The sequence below is a fragment of the Pinus tabuliformis genome, chromosome 9 (genome assembly GCF_031772625.1).
Source record: "Pinus tabuliformis cultivar Carrire ecotype Pingquan chromosome 9, CPIR1, whole genome shotgun sequence".
NCBI lineage: Eukaryota > Viridiplantae > Streptophyta > Pinopsida > Pinales > Pinaceae > Pinus > Pinus tabuliformis.
This window is the reverse complement of record NC_142307.1, coordinates 703,808,815-703,824,951: the sequence shown is the minus strand read 5'-3', so window position 1 is coordinate 703,824,951 and position 16,137 is coordinate 703,808,815. Positions and strand designations below refer to the sequence as shown.

At 38.3% G+C, this 16,137-nt stretch overlaps 1 protein-coding gene across 1 annotated transcript; it reads left to right on the top strand.

The window, feature by feature from the left end:
* The first annotated feature begins 13,865 nt into the window (after positions 1 to 13,865).
* LOC149150617 (uncharacterized) lies at positions 13,866 to 15,852 on the top strand. The gene has a single exon (XM_089441410.1). The coding sequence runs from the start codon at positions 13,928 to 13,930 to the stop codon at positions 15,590 to 15,592; it is 1,665 nt and encodes a 554-aa protein (XP_089297536.1). The 5' UTR covers positions 13,866 to 13,927; the 3' UTR covers positions 15,593 to 15,852.
* Positions 15,853 to 16,137: the final 285 nt, after the last annotated feature.

Below are 16,137 nucleotides of genomic sequence, written 5' to 3'. Positions count from 1 at the left end.
CTTTGTGTTTGTTTTCTTTTTCAATTTTATATATTTTTCCATTAAAAAAAGCAATATACAATTCCAATATTACAACTTTAAAAAACTTGTCACCTCAACTATTGTAATGTAAAATTCAAACATAAAATTTAGCTTCAATATATTTGAAACATTCTTGAACCATCTCGCGACAACGCTAGTAAAACTTTTGTGTTGTATACCATGTACGCGATGGGGATGTTTTTGTAATCCTCCCTTTATTTATTTTTGTGATTTTTTTCTAAATTCCTCTGTGTAGATGACGTCCCGAAAGACAGTACCATGACCTCTGCCTCGGGATTATCATTACCCGGGCTGTTCAGTAGCCGCCGGCTACTCAACTCGATTTGGTCTATTGGAAAGCCAAGCAAGCAATGACAAGCCCGGGGAACGTTTTGAATAGGGTTTTCCCCTAAAGCTTTAAGCGGGATATACATAGGCCTGGACCGATACATGTCTACCATCTTTGGTGATCTCAATATGATGCGCATACTACGTAGAAGACTGCTCCAAAATGTGTCCCCTCGAAATGTGTCCCCCCAGGATGGTTATATATATATGAAATCAGACTTAGTACAGACAAGAAGCTAAAGCAGCAAAGGTGTATCCCAGTGGATGGTGTGATATATAAAATATGTGAGTAATGAAATTCAAACAGATTTATTGCAGAGGGGCGAAATATAGCCACTCTTCTGTTTGGATCCCATCTTATCTGCATGAATCCGCAAAGATTCGAGGCGTGGACAGTGTTTGAGTCACATCCATTTTACATAACTCCACAGAGACTCTAAGAGTGTCGTTTCACCCGGTGTCCAAGAAAAAGAGTCGTTGTGTGCATGCGATTGCAATATTAGTTTGACTTTTCTGGCACGTGCCTGGTGAAAATGGACTACAAATTATCTCCTTCAGCGGATGTACACCAATCTGAACAAACGCTGGTAAGTAGTCAAACCTTTACACCGATGGACTTCAAGATAAGTAGGAGACATAATGGAACTTTGATGCGATCGATAGCAGGCAGAATGGAACTTTTGGTCACCACATTGCTATTGGATAAGATTACATCTTGGGTCTTGATGATCTCGACAATATCACGGATCCTCTCTTTCATGGACTAAACAACAAAGGCATTTACTTCGGGCAACAAGTCATTTCGACTTGGCATAACAAAGGTCCCATTTGGAAATGATCTGTGGAGCTGGGACTTATTGGACAGAATGAAAAGGAATGGGAAAAGCTACGCACACAACTACAACTGGCCCGAATCTGCAGAGATGCGAAGAGAGATTCAATTGTATGGAGGGCCAAAATGAAGGGCGCCAACATTATGGTGACAGATACATATCACCTTCTCTGCTGTTGGGATGCCATATATCCTAAGGTATGCTGGTTTTTAAATTCTGGAATTCCTACATTTCTTCTAAAATCACTCTTTTTCTCTAGGTAGTTTGGGGAAATAAAAATTTGACCTGGGAAAACCTAGAGAAAATCTGGTCATGAGATATGCATTCTTTGCATGAATGCAAAAGAAATAATTTAAACCTGTTCATTACATTCCTTGTTGCTTCTAAAATCTAGAAAAATATGGCTGCCATTTTTGGTTTTGAACTCCCACAGTTCACTTGCATTTCTGACTACTTTGAATCGTGGAGTCAGTAGAATGTCACCTGGCGCTACATTCCTCCTATTTTCTTTTGGGAGATCTGGAGGTGGGGAAATAACATTATCTTCAATAACTATAGAGAAAACAATGCATTTGTGATGGAGAGAATCAGAATCATACTCTCTTCTAGGCTACAAATTGGCATGGACAATAAAAAAATCCAAAAAATCACTAACATGCCTAGAGATCATATACCCTGCAGAGTTTTTTGACAGTGCATCACAAAGCAGCAGATGTTGATGTGGGTTCTTGATCCAATTTTCACCCGAGCAAGTATATCATGTTCACTGGAGTGCAGGTATAGGCGCTAATACAAAGGCAGAGGCCATGGCATTATGGGGCATACTCTCGTTCACTAATTTCCTGAAGATTCTTTCTATCCACATTTTCGGAGATTCCAAGATCATCATTGATTGTGTCCATGGCCACGCTACAATATTGAAGCCCACACTACAAGGTTAGTTACAACAAATTACAAATCTTTAAAATTCACAACATCTCTCTTCAATTCAACATATTAGTAGGGAGTTCAATCATGTTGTGGACACTCTCTCCAAGAAAGGCTTATTAGGTAACCTGGATGGTTTACAAATTGAGATCAAGTTGGGAGACACATGCATGGAGGTCGGGGTGCTCCCACTGCCAGGGTAAAACTTCTCAGCCTGACTTATTTCATTTTTGATTATCAGATGGGCCTTCTCTAGCTATTTTTGTCTACTAGTACTATTTACACTATTTCTAAATTCCATACTTTTTACCTATTATGAGCGTTGCATGATGTTTTCTGGAATGATTAGATCTTTCTGTTATCTTCTAAATTACATATACCTAGGCTCTATGTACATGGACTAGTTATATGTATGACTGTAACATATGGGTCTAGACGTGTTATTATTGATATCGATGTTGTATTGAAAGCAGCTTAGTATGAAGCCAATATAACCGATTTTAGATGGAATATAACGCTTTTTTCATGCTGAAAAAAAATGATTATTTTTAATTTACAATTAAAATTTTATTTACACTTCAAATTTAAATCTCGGAGGGAGAAAAACAAAATTATCTCCCTGATCACGTGAACCATATTTCAGTGACCTATACAATAAATATGTTATTTTTTAATAAAAGCTGCTCATCAATGAAGCGAGAAAGGAATTTGTTAAATTTCTTGAAACATTTATTAAAAAATGTGATATATTTTGAACATCGAAGCGATATATGCTTGTGATGACCCTGAAAAAATGTAGATATTTAAATTTTACTGTGGTAAAATATAGAATTAAGAATAACATTAGAAGACTGTTTAAAAAAAAAAAAACCTTAATAGTATTCCTTTCTATTTTATATGTGCATTAAAATATATTAATAAAGAAATACTTATGATAGTGTTGGCGACTTCCGAGAGGGAGTTGGAAAAGGAAGTTAGTTATCGAAACTACATATAACTACCTTCCCTAACTGGAAATGCTTCCAGGGAAAAGGGAAGGGGGATGGCAAAAATCTGCACTGTAGGGATAGGCAGAAAAAGAGAAAAAAAAAGAAAAGAAAAATGGAAAGACTAAGTCTGGTAAGGACCAGATAGTCGAGCACGAAGTGCAACCTTGTTGAGGATAGTGATCCGGCAAGAGAGAGCTAGGGGGGAGACTTTGGTCTTGAAGGACAAGTCTCACGAATGGACGGTTAAACAGAAATGCACAGATTCTGCAGGTGATCTACTGAGGGATTTAAGTGCTGGCAGCGACCAGGTAAGTAAAACAAAGAACCTTGAACATCTGCAAGTTATCTGAGTTTTTTATTTCCTTGAAAAGACATAATTATTACTTAATAATGCTGCATTAGAAGGGCTGTAAATGATAGATAACTGAACATAGAAAACTGTATTCTTGCACCCTGTAAAGGGCAAGGGATAAAGAAACGATGCAGGGCAGAGAACAACCCTGAACTGCAAAAATTTACAGTCTCACTGTCAATAAACAAGGACAAAAACTGTAAAACTGGTTGTAATTACAGTTACCAGTAAAACTGTTCCCTGAGTATTCTAGAAGAGAATCTTTGCCAGAACTAAGAAATTTGCAGGTATAAATGCACTGGAATGAGACAATAATAATAACTCAGAGCCTAGTACATAAAAAAAAAAAAACGATGGCAAACTCCCGAAATTTGTAGCGAGTTCTGGATACAAGTAAGATCAAGGAAGGAATAAGACAGACTGTAGCTGCATGCTAAGAAAACCGAATTAGGTTGTTAAACTGGAAATTAAAAAAAAAATAAACCCTTAGAGCTGGGTAAATTTCTGTGGTACAGAACCATTCCTCAATAATATTGTAAATAAAAAATACGTAAACATGTAGTGAATATCTGAAGTGCGATAGCATATTCCGACAATCCACAATCTCACGAAAAAAAAAACAGAGCTATATTTAAGCTATTAACCAAGGAATCTTTGAAATAACTGAGCAATATTCAAGCTATTAACCAAGGAATCTTTAAAAAAAAAAAGAGTTATAAAACGAGCTATGAAACTGAGAACCAATCTTGGCCTGTTTGGCATGAGCGAAAACAACAGTCTACTCACTTATACAAGGTAAAGCATAAGGTCGAAACATGACCGAGACTATTTAAATCAATCATATGAAGCAGCCATGAAATATTCTTACTAAAACCATAATGAGGGTTTTGCCAAACAAATACATACATATATGAACCTTTACCAATTAAAAGAAGACTATGCAATATGTTTAGCGAACAACGAGTGACTATTGCGGATATGCACAATATCTGGGTCGTTAGTACCCATAATAACTCTTTAAACTAACACTCCAGTCATGGGAATAAAGGCAGAGATTTAATGGTAAAATAAGCAACGGCCGCAAGGCTGCAACATTTTGATTATAAGAAACAAAAGGGGTTTGGGTCCAAACGACTGTAACCAACAACATTGTGCTTCGGAATTCATTTCCAAATACATATTCAGAATACCAATTCAGATTTACAACTATTTAGATAGGCTGTTACAGGTATTTATAGTTAAACAACTCTTCCAACTCAGAAACTTGAAGCATTAGGGTTCCACCCGGAACCCATATCTTGCAAACAGAGGAGGGAGCGGGTCAGATGTGAGCCTCCCGTCGCCATCTGCGACCAACCATGGTAAGGGTAAGGTTGGGCTATGGCCAGGCACGAGGGAGACCCTCTGCTGTCAGGTATAAAGAAAAACGAAAACATTAACCCAGAATTAAGTACCTTACGAATGATTGAAGGAACGCACCTGGTGGACAGCCGATTAACCGTAGCTCTTCAAAAAGACCCTCCTCTTCCTGAATCGAACTCGGAAGTGGGACAACCGCACCCACAAAACAACAAATCAGTAAGATAACCATTAGTTCTGTTCACCTCAGGGGAAAATCTTAAAAATACAGACAGAAGCCGAGAACGATAAAACCTAAAAAAAAACACATATGTTTAGCCACTGTAGCCTTACCAGAAATTCATCAATGGGTGTATATAATGATCAGGATGGTCGCTCGGCGGTGTAGATGGTCGCTCGGCGGAAGGAGAACTCCAATCAATCCTCTGGCCGCTGCGAGGTGAAGCGGATGGAAGCAGGGTCGCCAAGCCTTGCAGAAATCTCGAAGAGCCGAGAAGAAAACGGTGATATAGTGTTAATCTCCGGGAGTAATGCCAGGGGGCAGCGCAACCCTTGGATCCACACCAGATCATCTTAACCGTTGAATGAGGCGGTAAAACCTAAGGCGGGAACCCTTGCACACCCGGACCACACCCCCTTCACGTGAACAGGCCGGCGGAAATAAATGCCTCGGCCAGATGTTAACTGTTGGTAACGCCAGCAATGCCGCTGACCAGTGCTGCATCGATTTGCTACTTCCGGCAACGGAAAAGGGTGAAGATGATCAACCTAGGTTTTATATGCGGAGGTCTTATATACGGTGGTTTGGTGCGGAACATTAAATTGAGTAGTATTTCACACAGAACCAATATCAATCCATGGTAATTGTAATTTTAAAAAAAAAATTGTCCAGGTATGTGACAAATTGGTATCAGAGCAGAGGTTTCCATACTGTAACCTCTGGGACAAGTCTGAACATGTTAAACTTGTGGTAGTAAACACAACATTTTTTTTGCAGTCACTAAAATGTACAAAATAACTAATAATGCCAAATATTCTCCTGATTTCATTTTAGGCGAAGGCAAAAAAAAAAAAAAAAAGAGAAGAAAAACAGCGAGACACTAGACAGTGACAGTAAGTATGCAGAGAGCTAGCAGTGCTCCGCACAGATCGATAGTAGGTCAGGAACCTGCAACAAATCCTAGGAACAACCTAAAGCTGTGGGTACAACTTGGCGAGGATACACGTAGCACGAACCTGGCCATATTAGAGACGGTCCAGGAACTGAAAAATGAGATGGCCTGGTTGCGAGAGGATAATGCACGATTGACGATGGAGCAAGAAAGAATTTTAAAGATTTTGTCTGATAGGCAGAACCCGCCACTAGCCAACCCCAGCGCAGAATAGCAGAGAATGACATAAGAGCAAAATTATCAAACAGAACCTAAAAAATTAAAAGAGGGAGAGGATCATTCTGATAATGCATCCGAACAGCAGACCTCAAAACGTTAAAGGGTGGAATTACAGGGAGAATTTCGGAAAATTAAACCCCCACACTTTGACGGGGAACAAGAGGAAGCGGCTGAAGCATGGCTAATTAACATGAACAAATATTTTCAGCTGTATGAATATGACCATAACCTGAAGGCACGATTGGCCATCTTTCAGTTACAAGGGAAAGCGACCCTGTGGTGGGAAGAGGTTAAGATCGTCAAGGGGGTAAGTGAACGAACCATAACGTGGGAAAAGTTTCAGAAGTACTTCAAAGAAAGATATCTAACCGAGCGCTTTTATGATGAAAAGGCAAGGGAATTCCACGACTTGCGGTTAGGACAGCAAACTATGGACGAGTTTATTAATTGTTTTACCTCCCTGCTTCGCCATGTGCCCTACCTTAAGGAAGAAAAAGCCAAGGTGCAAAGATTTGTTAGTAGTTTACCCATGTATATACGAGAAAGGATTGAGTTTGACAATCCTAGGACGATGGATGAAGTTATCCGCAAGGCCAGAATCTGTTATCAGCAGAACAAACAGAAAGGGGACGCTTCAAATAGAAGATGGAATGAAAAAAGGGGTAGTAAAACCATTGGAAACAGTAAAGGAAGTCGCAGTGGTGGAGTCAAGGGAGGTAGTAAAGGGCATAACAGCAGAACTGTACAAAGAGGTTCGTTCAGATCCAACAGTCTGCTAGGCTGCACCCAGAAAAATGAAGATATTTAAATTTTACTGTGGTAAAAGACAGAATTAAGAATAACATTGGAAGACTGTTTAAAAAAAAAAACCTTAATAGTATTCCTTTCTATTTTATATGTGCATTAAAATATATTAATAAAGAAATACTTATGATAGTGTTGGCGACTTCCGAGAGGGAGTTGGAAAAGGAAATCAGTTATCGAAACTGCATATAACTACCTTCCCTAACTGGAAAGGCTTCCAGGGAAAAGGGAAGGGGGATGGCAAAAATCTGCGCTGTAGGGACAGGCAGAAAAAGAGAAAAAAAGAAAAGAAAAGAAAAATGGAAAGACTAAGTCTGGTAAGGACCAAATAGTCGAGCACGAAGTGCAACCTTGCTGAGGATAGTGATCCGGAAAGAGAGAGCTAGGGGGGAGACTTTGGTCTTGAAGGACGAGTCTCACGGATGGACGGTTAAACAGAAATGCACAAATTCTGCAGGTGATCTACTGAGGGATTTAAGTGCTGGCAGCGACCAGGTAAGTAAAACAAAGAACCTTGAACATCTGCAAGTTATCTGAGTTATTTGTTTCCTTGAAAAGACATAATTAATACTTAATAATGCTGCATTAGAAGGGCTGTAAATGATAGATAACTGAACATAGAAAATTGTATTCTTGTACCTTGTAAAGGGCAAGGGATAAAGAAACGGTGCAGGGTAGAGAACAACCCTGCGCTGCAAAAAATTACAGTCTCACTGTCAATAAACAGGGACGAAAACTGTAAAACTGGTTGTAATTAGAGTTACCAGTAAAACTGTTCCCTGAGTATTCTAGAAGAGAATCTTTGCAAGAACTAAGAAATTTACAGGTATAAACGCAGTGGAATGAGATAATAATAATAACTCAGAGCCTAGTACATAAAAAAAAAAACAATGGCAAACTCCCAAAATTTGTAGCGAGTTCTGGATACAAGTAAGATCAAGGAAGGAATAAGACAGACTGTAGTTGCATGCTAAGAAAACCGAGTTAGGTTGTTAAACTGGAAATTAAAAAAAAAAACATAAACCCTTAGAGCCGGGTAAATTTCTGTGGTACAGAACCTTTCCTCAATAATATTGTAAATAAAGAATACGTAAACATGTAGTGAATATCTGAAGTGCGATAGCATATTCCGGCAATCCACAATCTCACGCAAAAAAAAAGCATAGCTATATTAAAGCTATTAACCAAGGAATCTTTGAAATAACTGAGCAATATTCAAGCTATTAACCAAGGAATCTTTAAAATAGAAACAGAGCTATAAAACGAGCTATGAAACTAAGAACCAATCTTGGCCTGTTTGGCATGAGCGAAAACAACAGTCTACTCACTTATACAAGGTAAAGCATAAGGTCTAAACATGACCGAGACTATTTAAATCAATCATATGAAGCAGCCATGAAATATTCTTACTAAAACCATAATGAGGGTTTTGCCAAACAAATACATATATATATGAACCTTTACAAATTAAAAGAAGACTATGCAATATGTTTAGTGAACAGCGAGTGACTATTGCGGATATGCACAATATCTGGGTCGTTAGTACCCATAATAACTCTTTAAACTAACACTCCAGTCATGGGAATAAAGACAGAGATTTAATGGTAAAATAAGCAATGGCCGCAAGGCTGCAACATTTTGATTATAAGAAACAAAAGGGGTTTGGGTCCAAACCACTGTACCAACAGCATTGTGCTTCAGAATTCATTTCCAAATACATATTCAGAATACCAATTCAGATTTACAACTATTTAGATAGGTCGTTACAGGTCTTTATAGTTAAACAACTCTTCCAACTCAGAAACTTGAAGCGTTAGGGTTCCACCCGGAACCCATATCTTGCAAACAGAGGAGGGAGCGGGTCATATGTGAGCCTCCCGTCACCATCTGCGACCAACCATGGTAAGGGTAAGGTTGGGCTATGGCCAGGCACGAGGGAGACCCTCTGCTATCAGGTATAAAACAAAACGAAAACATTAACCCAGAATTAATTACCTTACGAATGATTGAAGGAACGCACCTGGTGGACAGCCGATTAACCGTAGCTCTTGAAAGAGACCCTCCTCTTCCTGAATCGAACTCGGAAGCGGGACAGCTGCACCCACAAAACAACAAATCAGTAAGATAACCATTAGTTCTGTTCACCTCACGAGAAAATCTTAAAAATACAGATAGAAGCTGAGAATGATAAAACCTAAAAAAAAACACATATGTTTAGTCACTGTAGCCTTACCAGAAATTCATCAATGGGTGTATATAATGCTCAGGATGGTCGCTCGACGGTGTAGATGGTCGCTCGACGGAAGGAGAACTCCAATCGATCCTCTGGCCGATGCGAGGTGGAGCGGATGGAAGCAGGGTCGCCAAGCCTTGCAGAAATCTCGAAGAGCCGAGACGAAAACGGTGATATAGTGTTAATCTCTGGGAGTAATGCTAGGGGGCAGCGCAACCCTTGGATCCACACCAGATCATCTTAACCGTTGAATGAGGTAGTAAAACCTAAGGCGGGAACCCTTGCACACCCGGACCACACCCCCTTCACGTGAACAGGCCGACGGAAATAAATGCCTCGGCCAGATGTTAACTGTTGGTAACGCCAGCAATGCCGCTGACCAGTGCTGCATCGATTTGCTACTTCCGGCAACGGAAAAGGGTGAAGATGCTCAACCTAGGTTTTATATGCGGAGGTCTTATATACGGTGGTTTGGTGCGGAACATTAAATTAAGTAGTATTTCACACAGAACCAATATCAATCCATGGTAATTGTAATTTTAAATTATTTTTTTTTGTCCGAGTATGTGACAATGCTCCCCGTGTTTGTTTTCTTTTTCAATTTTATATATTTTTCGATTAAAAAAAAGAAATATACAATTCCAATATTACAGCTTTAAAAAACTTGTCTAGGGTCGACTCCACATTAGGTTCCAATAATATCTGTACGTTACATTCCACATTTATTAAGAAGTATGTCTAGGGTGACTCCACACATTTATTATTAAGAAGTATGTCTACGATCGACTCCACCAATTAAACTAGCCATAGTCTAATTAGCTGGAGGAATTGCCCACGAAATTTTAATTATATTTCGAGAAATTTTGGTAATGATTTTTGTAAATTCAAGTTATAGTTGTTAAACTTTAAAATTTTAGGTTTTTTAGATGGCCACCATCAAAAACATGATTCAAACACTGCATTTACAAAAAATTTACCCAAATTCCAACCACTTTTAATTATACTGTCTATCTCTCCCTAGATAGATGACCCCATTAAATTAGCACAACCATATAATAACAAATTGATGAACGCGTCGTCTCCCACCTGTAAGAAATATAGAGAACTTAAGCACGCACCTGTAAGAAATATAGAGAACTTAAGCACGCAACAATGTATTTATTTTTCTTCACAAATTAAGTTCATATGCTCACGATCTATTTCACAAACCATGATGTTATTTTTGTGATGTGAATAATGTTCTTTAGAAATTAAATTTATATACTTACCGCATTTTATTAGATGATAGTAATTTTGTAATTATTAATTTCTCACATATATAATTATATTTATAATACATAAATAAATTATAAAAAAAATTATTTATGGATTATAGTTTTTTTTTTCTAGTTTAAGACTAACCTAAGTACCCACGGGGGATTTGAACCGGTGACCTATCGCAAGGAGTGCCTTAACAGCGCACCCATTCACCGTCAATCCAAAGCCCCGTGGGCATTTATGAATTATAGTTATAAATTATAAAAAAAATTATTTATGAATTATAGTTATAAATGTGTTTATTTTGAAAAAAGATTTTTAAATTTTTAATTTAATTAGATAGATGATAAACATCTAATCTCTAGAAAATATTTTACAATACTTATAATAATATTCATAAATCAAAGATTAAGATTTAGTTGTAAAGTAGTTATATCTATTTTGTCTTATTAATTAAATTGATTAATTAAAAGAATATCATATGAACAAATATCATATAAATGAATTATGATTTTTTGACATCTAATATTGATAATTCATAATATTAACCTATAATATTATTACAAAAACTATTTACAAATTAATAATATATATATATCAATTTTTTATAATTAATAATAATATTAATATTTAAAATAAATTTTAATTTAATTCTGACTTTATTTTAAATTAAAATAACTTAAAACTTCCTATAAAATAAATATTTTAATACTTATTATAAATTAATAGATTCACCCATAAAATTTACTCAACTTACTCAACTGCATTTATTTATAAAAAAAAATAAAAATATATTAACAATATAAACGAAAATATATTAACATCTTTACTTCTTTATCCCAAAATGAAAATTGCAATAAAAAAGAGGTGTGTATTTTACCATCCTCCAATACGAGATACCTATAGCCTTCGATATTTATGAATACTAACAGCATTGAATAATTTTTGCTACAAATCACAGTCAGTGATGACTTATGCATAACAGTCTCACGTGGAGCGAGGAATAAAGACGAAAAGCCCGGAAGGGTTCTTCGTCCGATTATTATGACATAACTGTTCCTTGTTCGGTTCTTGTTCCAGTGGACCCTGCCCTTCCTGTTCAGTAGTGCTCTTCTGCATCGCAAGTGGAAGACTCGACATGCAAAATTTGTTTTATTCAAAATGGACGATGTGGACCATTATTCAAAGTGTGTGTGAATGTCACATATATCACATAGAATAAGACGGCATGATCCTGCAACTTGCACATATGAAAAGAATCCGATTCATGTGTGCCGTGGATTGAATGAATGTCAAACGGTATCGTGTCCGCTCTGCAATGTTTATCCTAAACGTTAATCATTATAGTTTTACCAACATAATAATAATAATAGAATTTTAGTGTCACTGTTAAACATCAAATTAATTGACTTCGTTCGTAAATTTGGAAATGGGACAAATCAACTTATTCCAATAATGTGATGTTGGTGTTCTTTTATTAAACATATATATATGGTACAAATTTTGTTTGAAAATTGTGAAGAAAAATTTAAAATTTAAATGTTAAAAAATAAGATAAACATTTTTGGACTAAAACTATATATATTGTAATAACCCGAACACAGTCTCACTTCAAATTATATAATCAACTCTTAAAAATACAAAAAAGATATCTATCTATTAAACAATTACCACGCACTTTGTCACTTGATCGACCTTCTAAATCAAGAGAATGCAATTGTGGTACCCATTGCCACTTGGGTAATATACAGACAAACAATAACAGGAAAGAAAGGCAAGCGATAAACAATAAAGTTCGACGATGGGATTCAAATTCACGGGAAAAAATAAGAATGTTTGACTATTTGTTTCGAATATCGTATAATTCGGTGAAATTCGATTTGTTTCTGAGAATTCTGATTTGGGTTTGCTATTTCGTGGACATAGAATACTATGAGTTTGTTATTTTGTGGTGAGCATAGGATGTTAACGGCAGTTGAACATAAAATAGACAATTATGTGCATATAGAAATAAATAGATAGTGGAAAAAATCGACGGAACTTTGATTAGTTATTATATTAAAGTTTACATAGTTCATTATCAACCCGCACAATTCATCATTGTCTACATAGAAATACAGCTACAGACCAAAAAGATAACGGATGCATCTGCAATGTTAGAAACCGGCATCCTTAGTCCTGATAAAATGACCGGATAATAGAAGACCAAAGCACAAAAAATAAAACTAGAAATAACAAGACAACTAACAGAACCGACTGTAGACAATCTATCAGAAATGGGCATATCATATAACCCCAGCCAGGAGATTATCTACCCTGGTTATTTCTATACAGTTGTGTGCATATAGAAGTAAGAGTAAAGGAAATGGATAGTAACTACGAAATTGGAAAAAAATTCATTTTCTAATTTCACTTTTTCTTTGCAGGGCTGAAAACTCAATAAAACAGGAAATGAGAAATGAGAAAATTAGTGAAGTAACTTTTGAAAAGAAAATATCAAATTGCATAGCATGTTATTAAGTGGAGCAATTGCAATGGATGAACAAATATAAAATTCGGAAGCTTCCATCTGCGGAACAGGGAACAGGAGTCGTCCCCACCACTCCCAACTTGAGTGAGAGAGTGGAAAGAAACAGGGGAGTCACGACTCACGCGCCAGGGGGTCCCGCCTCGATAAATCCTGCTGTGCAAGTAGGGTTATATGCAATGAACAAATATAACATTCGGAAGCTTCAATCTGCGGAACAGGGAACAGGAGTAGTCCCCACCACTCCCAACTTGAGTGAGAGAGTGGAAAGAAACAGGGGAGTCACGACTCGCGCCAGGACATCTCGTCTGGATAAATCCTGTTGTGCAAGTGGGGTGCATATATAATATGCTATATATGATTGTCAGGGTTTCCTCATGATAGGTATGTGTACGCTCTTACCAGTGGAGAGATGTCATAGGACATAATACAAGCAAACGGATAGCGGAAACTTCGTCAAAAATATGAATCTTGCTTTGCTCCCATTGTTAGGATATGCGTGCTGTATTATAGGTGCTCGCGCTGTTTTATATATGTTCTGAACGCAATTCCGTTTATCTAAAATATCCTCTGAAACAACCTGAGGCGGAGCCCTTTTAGATTCCTTGATATTATCGCCAACCTTTCAAAAGAATATTTGATGCTCAATTATTGTCTTTCAAAGAATATAATAATATATCGATAATCGACAGATAAGATGAACATCACATCAAGAACTGTGGCGTCTTTGGCTGTTGATGTCTGCTAGGTTTGTGAGCACATGAGTTCCCATAATTAATTTATATATTGAAGTAGAGATTCAAGTCTGCGCAGGTCTGTGCGTTATGATGGTTTGCATGGTCGGGCCAAGAAGTCTGTTGCTCCAACCACTCTGAAGAAGTCGGAGATGGACTGTCCCAGTGTGGTTCTAAGCTTGGGGTACTGTCCGATGGACGCTGAAATGAGTTCTATTAATTGCAGGAAGAAGAATACTTCTCCATCTACCCTTGCCTCGGATGAAGTTGAAGAGCCGACCATGAAAGAGGCAATGGAGGGTGACTCTTCCACTGAACACAATCAAGACAATGAAGTGGGCAGCGCTGTGACTGAAGAATTCACCCCTTCTATCATGGGTTTCTCAGAGAACGGAAGACAGCTAGAGTTGGAGGAAGATCAGTTCAAGTACTGGGTTTTAGCAAGATCGAAGGGAAAGAATGTTCGAGGGCTGGAGAGTCTGGGCGGTGGAATAAACTTAGTACTGGAGTCTGCCGGAGAGTCGCACGGATTTGAGGTTATGAGAAGATATTCATTAATGTCGTTGCAGGAAACTGGTAAGCTGCAATCGTCTAAGTACAAGGGCGTTGTTGCGCAGCCCAATGGCCGATGGGGTGCACAGATTTACGAGAAACACGAACGCGTTTGCTTGGGAACGTTCAACAAGGAAGAAGACGCTGCCATAGCTTACGACAGAGCGGCCCTCAAGTTCCGGGGTCGCGACGCCATGACCAATTCCAGTTCGGCTCGTGGCGGCAATCCGGAAGCCCGATTCATGAGGGAGAACACCAACGAAGAAATCGTCGACTTGCTTCGAAAGCACAGTTATGATGAAGAATTTGAACATAATAGCAAGAGGATCATGATGACGGCTGCTTGGCCAGCCAGTACGAATAACGAGGAGCCAGGGTCGGAGGGGTGCGGCAAGAGAGAGACGGAAACCAGGTGGCCGGACGACGGAAACGAAAATTATGCGATAGCGCGTCTTCTTCGAGAGCACCTTTTCGACAAAGCCGTCACGCCCAGTGACGTGGGCAAACTGAATCGCCTTGTTATTCCCAAGCTGCATGCTCAGAAATATTTCCCTTTGGTAATAGATTCCAGCGAGAAGGGGTCGCTCTTGGATTTCGAGGACAACACGGGGAAAATCTGGCATTTCCGTTACTCATATTGGAAGAGCAGCCAGAGCTACGTGCTGACCAAAGGGTGGAGTCCGTTTGTGAAAGACAAGAAATTGAAGGTCGGCGACTTTGTTTCGTTTCACAGGGGATCGCGGGAGCCTCGCCAGCTCTACATCAGCTGGAGACACAGGGCATCGGTTCGGCCCCAACTTGGAATCGGGCCCCAATCCCGCCAATCTAAAGCGGAATTTGTGCATCCAGGATCGTTGTCCTGGGATAGTTTCAATTCCGGAACCCAGGCTACCGTCGTCGGTAACGCTCAATGGTTGCCCATCGTCTGGCCCAGTTATAGTATTCCAGCCGCCTTTACGCAGTTCAACTCTAATTATATCCTTCCCCTGGTCAACAAAGTGAAAAATTTCGATCACCTGTGCTCACATATCCCGGAAACTTCTCTTAACGAAGACTTTTCTTTCCGTTTCTCAGAGCTGCCGGCCACAGAAACGGACCAAGACAGATTCCTCAATTCCGGCGACGGAAGTACAAATATCAAATCACTGCATCAGCCCTCCGCGGCACAAGAAATGGAGACCCCGGAACACAAAGCGACATCGAGTCTCGAACCTGCGAGCAAGAAAGGAGTAAGACTTTTTGGAGTGAGTTTGACGGAATCTTAATGATCGTCACTATAGCCGAATTTACGGTGAGATATCTTCCCATCCCTTCATTGTCCCATGACGACGCTGCAAATAATAATAGGCAGTACTTAATAAGCGACACCGCAAGCGAAAAGTGCGAAATGTCTCCCACCGATACGCATAATGTGGAATTTCTTGAGCATTTTATTCGGTAAAATTGAGTCAGTGAAAGTGTTAGGGCGTTTTTATGCACTTGTACATTGCAGTGAAAGTATAGTTGTTTCGAAGTACTTGGTATTGGTGACGTGAGGTACTGAGCCTGGTTAATTACTAGTTATTATATATAGTTAATGTTTTTAAAAAGTTTGGCATTTTCTATTATAATGTGTTAGAGTTGAGCAAAAGCTTTAGTTGGTCTAGGTCATTTGGTAGGTAACGTATGTGTGGTTTTGATTACATTTAAGTCAAAAATAATAATAGATTTATTACTAAATGGGTTTTTTGAGGTTGCAGTTTTATATAGTAAATTATGTGTACATATTTTATATGTGTGGGGTTTTATAATTATTTTTCTTCTTAAATTA

Coding starts and splice junctions, on each gene's coding strand:
- LOC149150617 (XM_089441410.1), top strand. CDS start 13,928: ATGGACTGTCCCAGTGTGGTTCTAAGCTTGGGGTACTGTCCGATGGAC.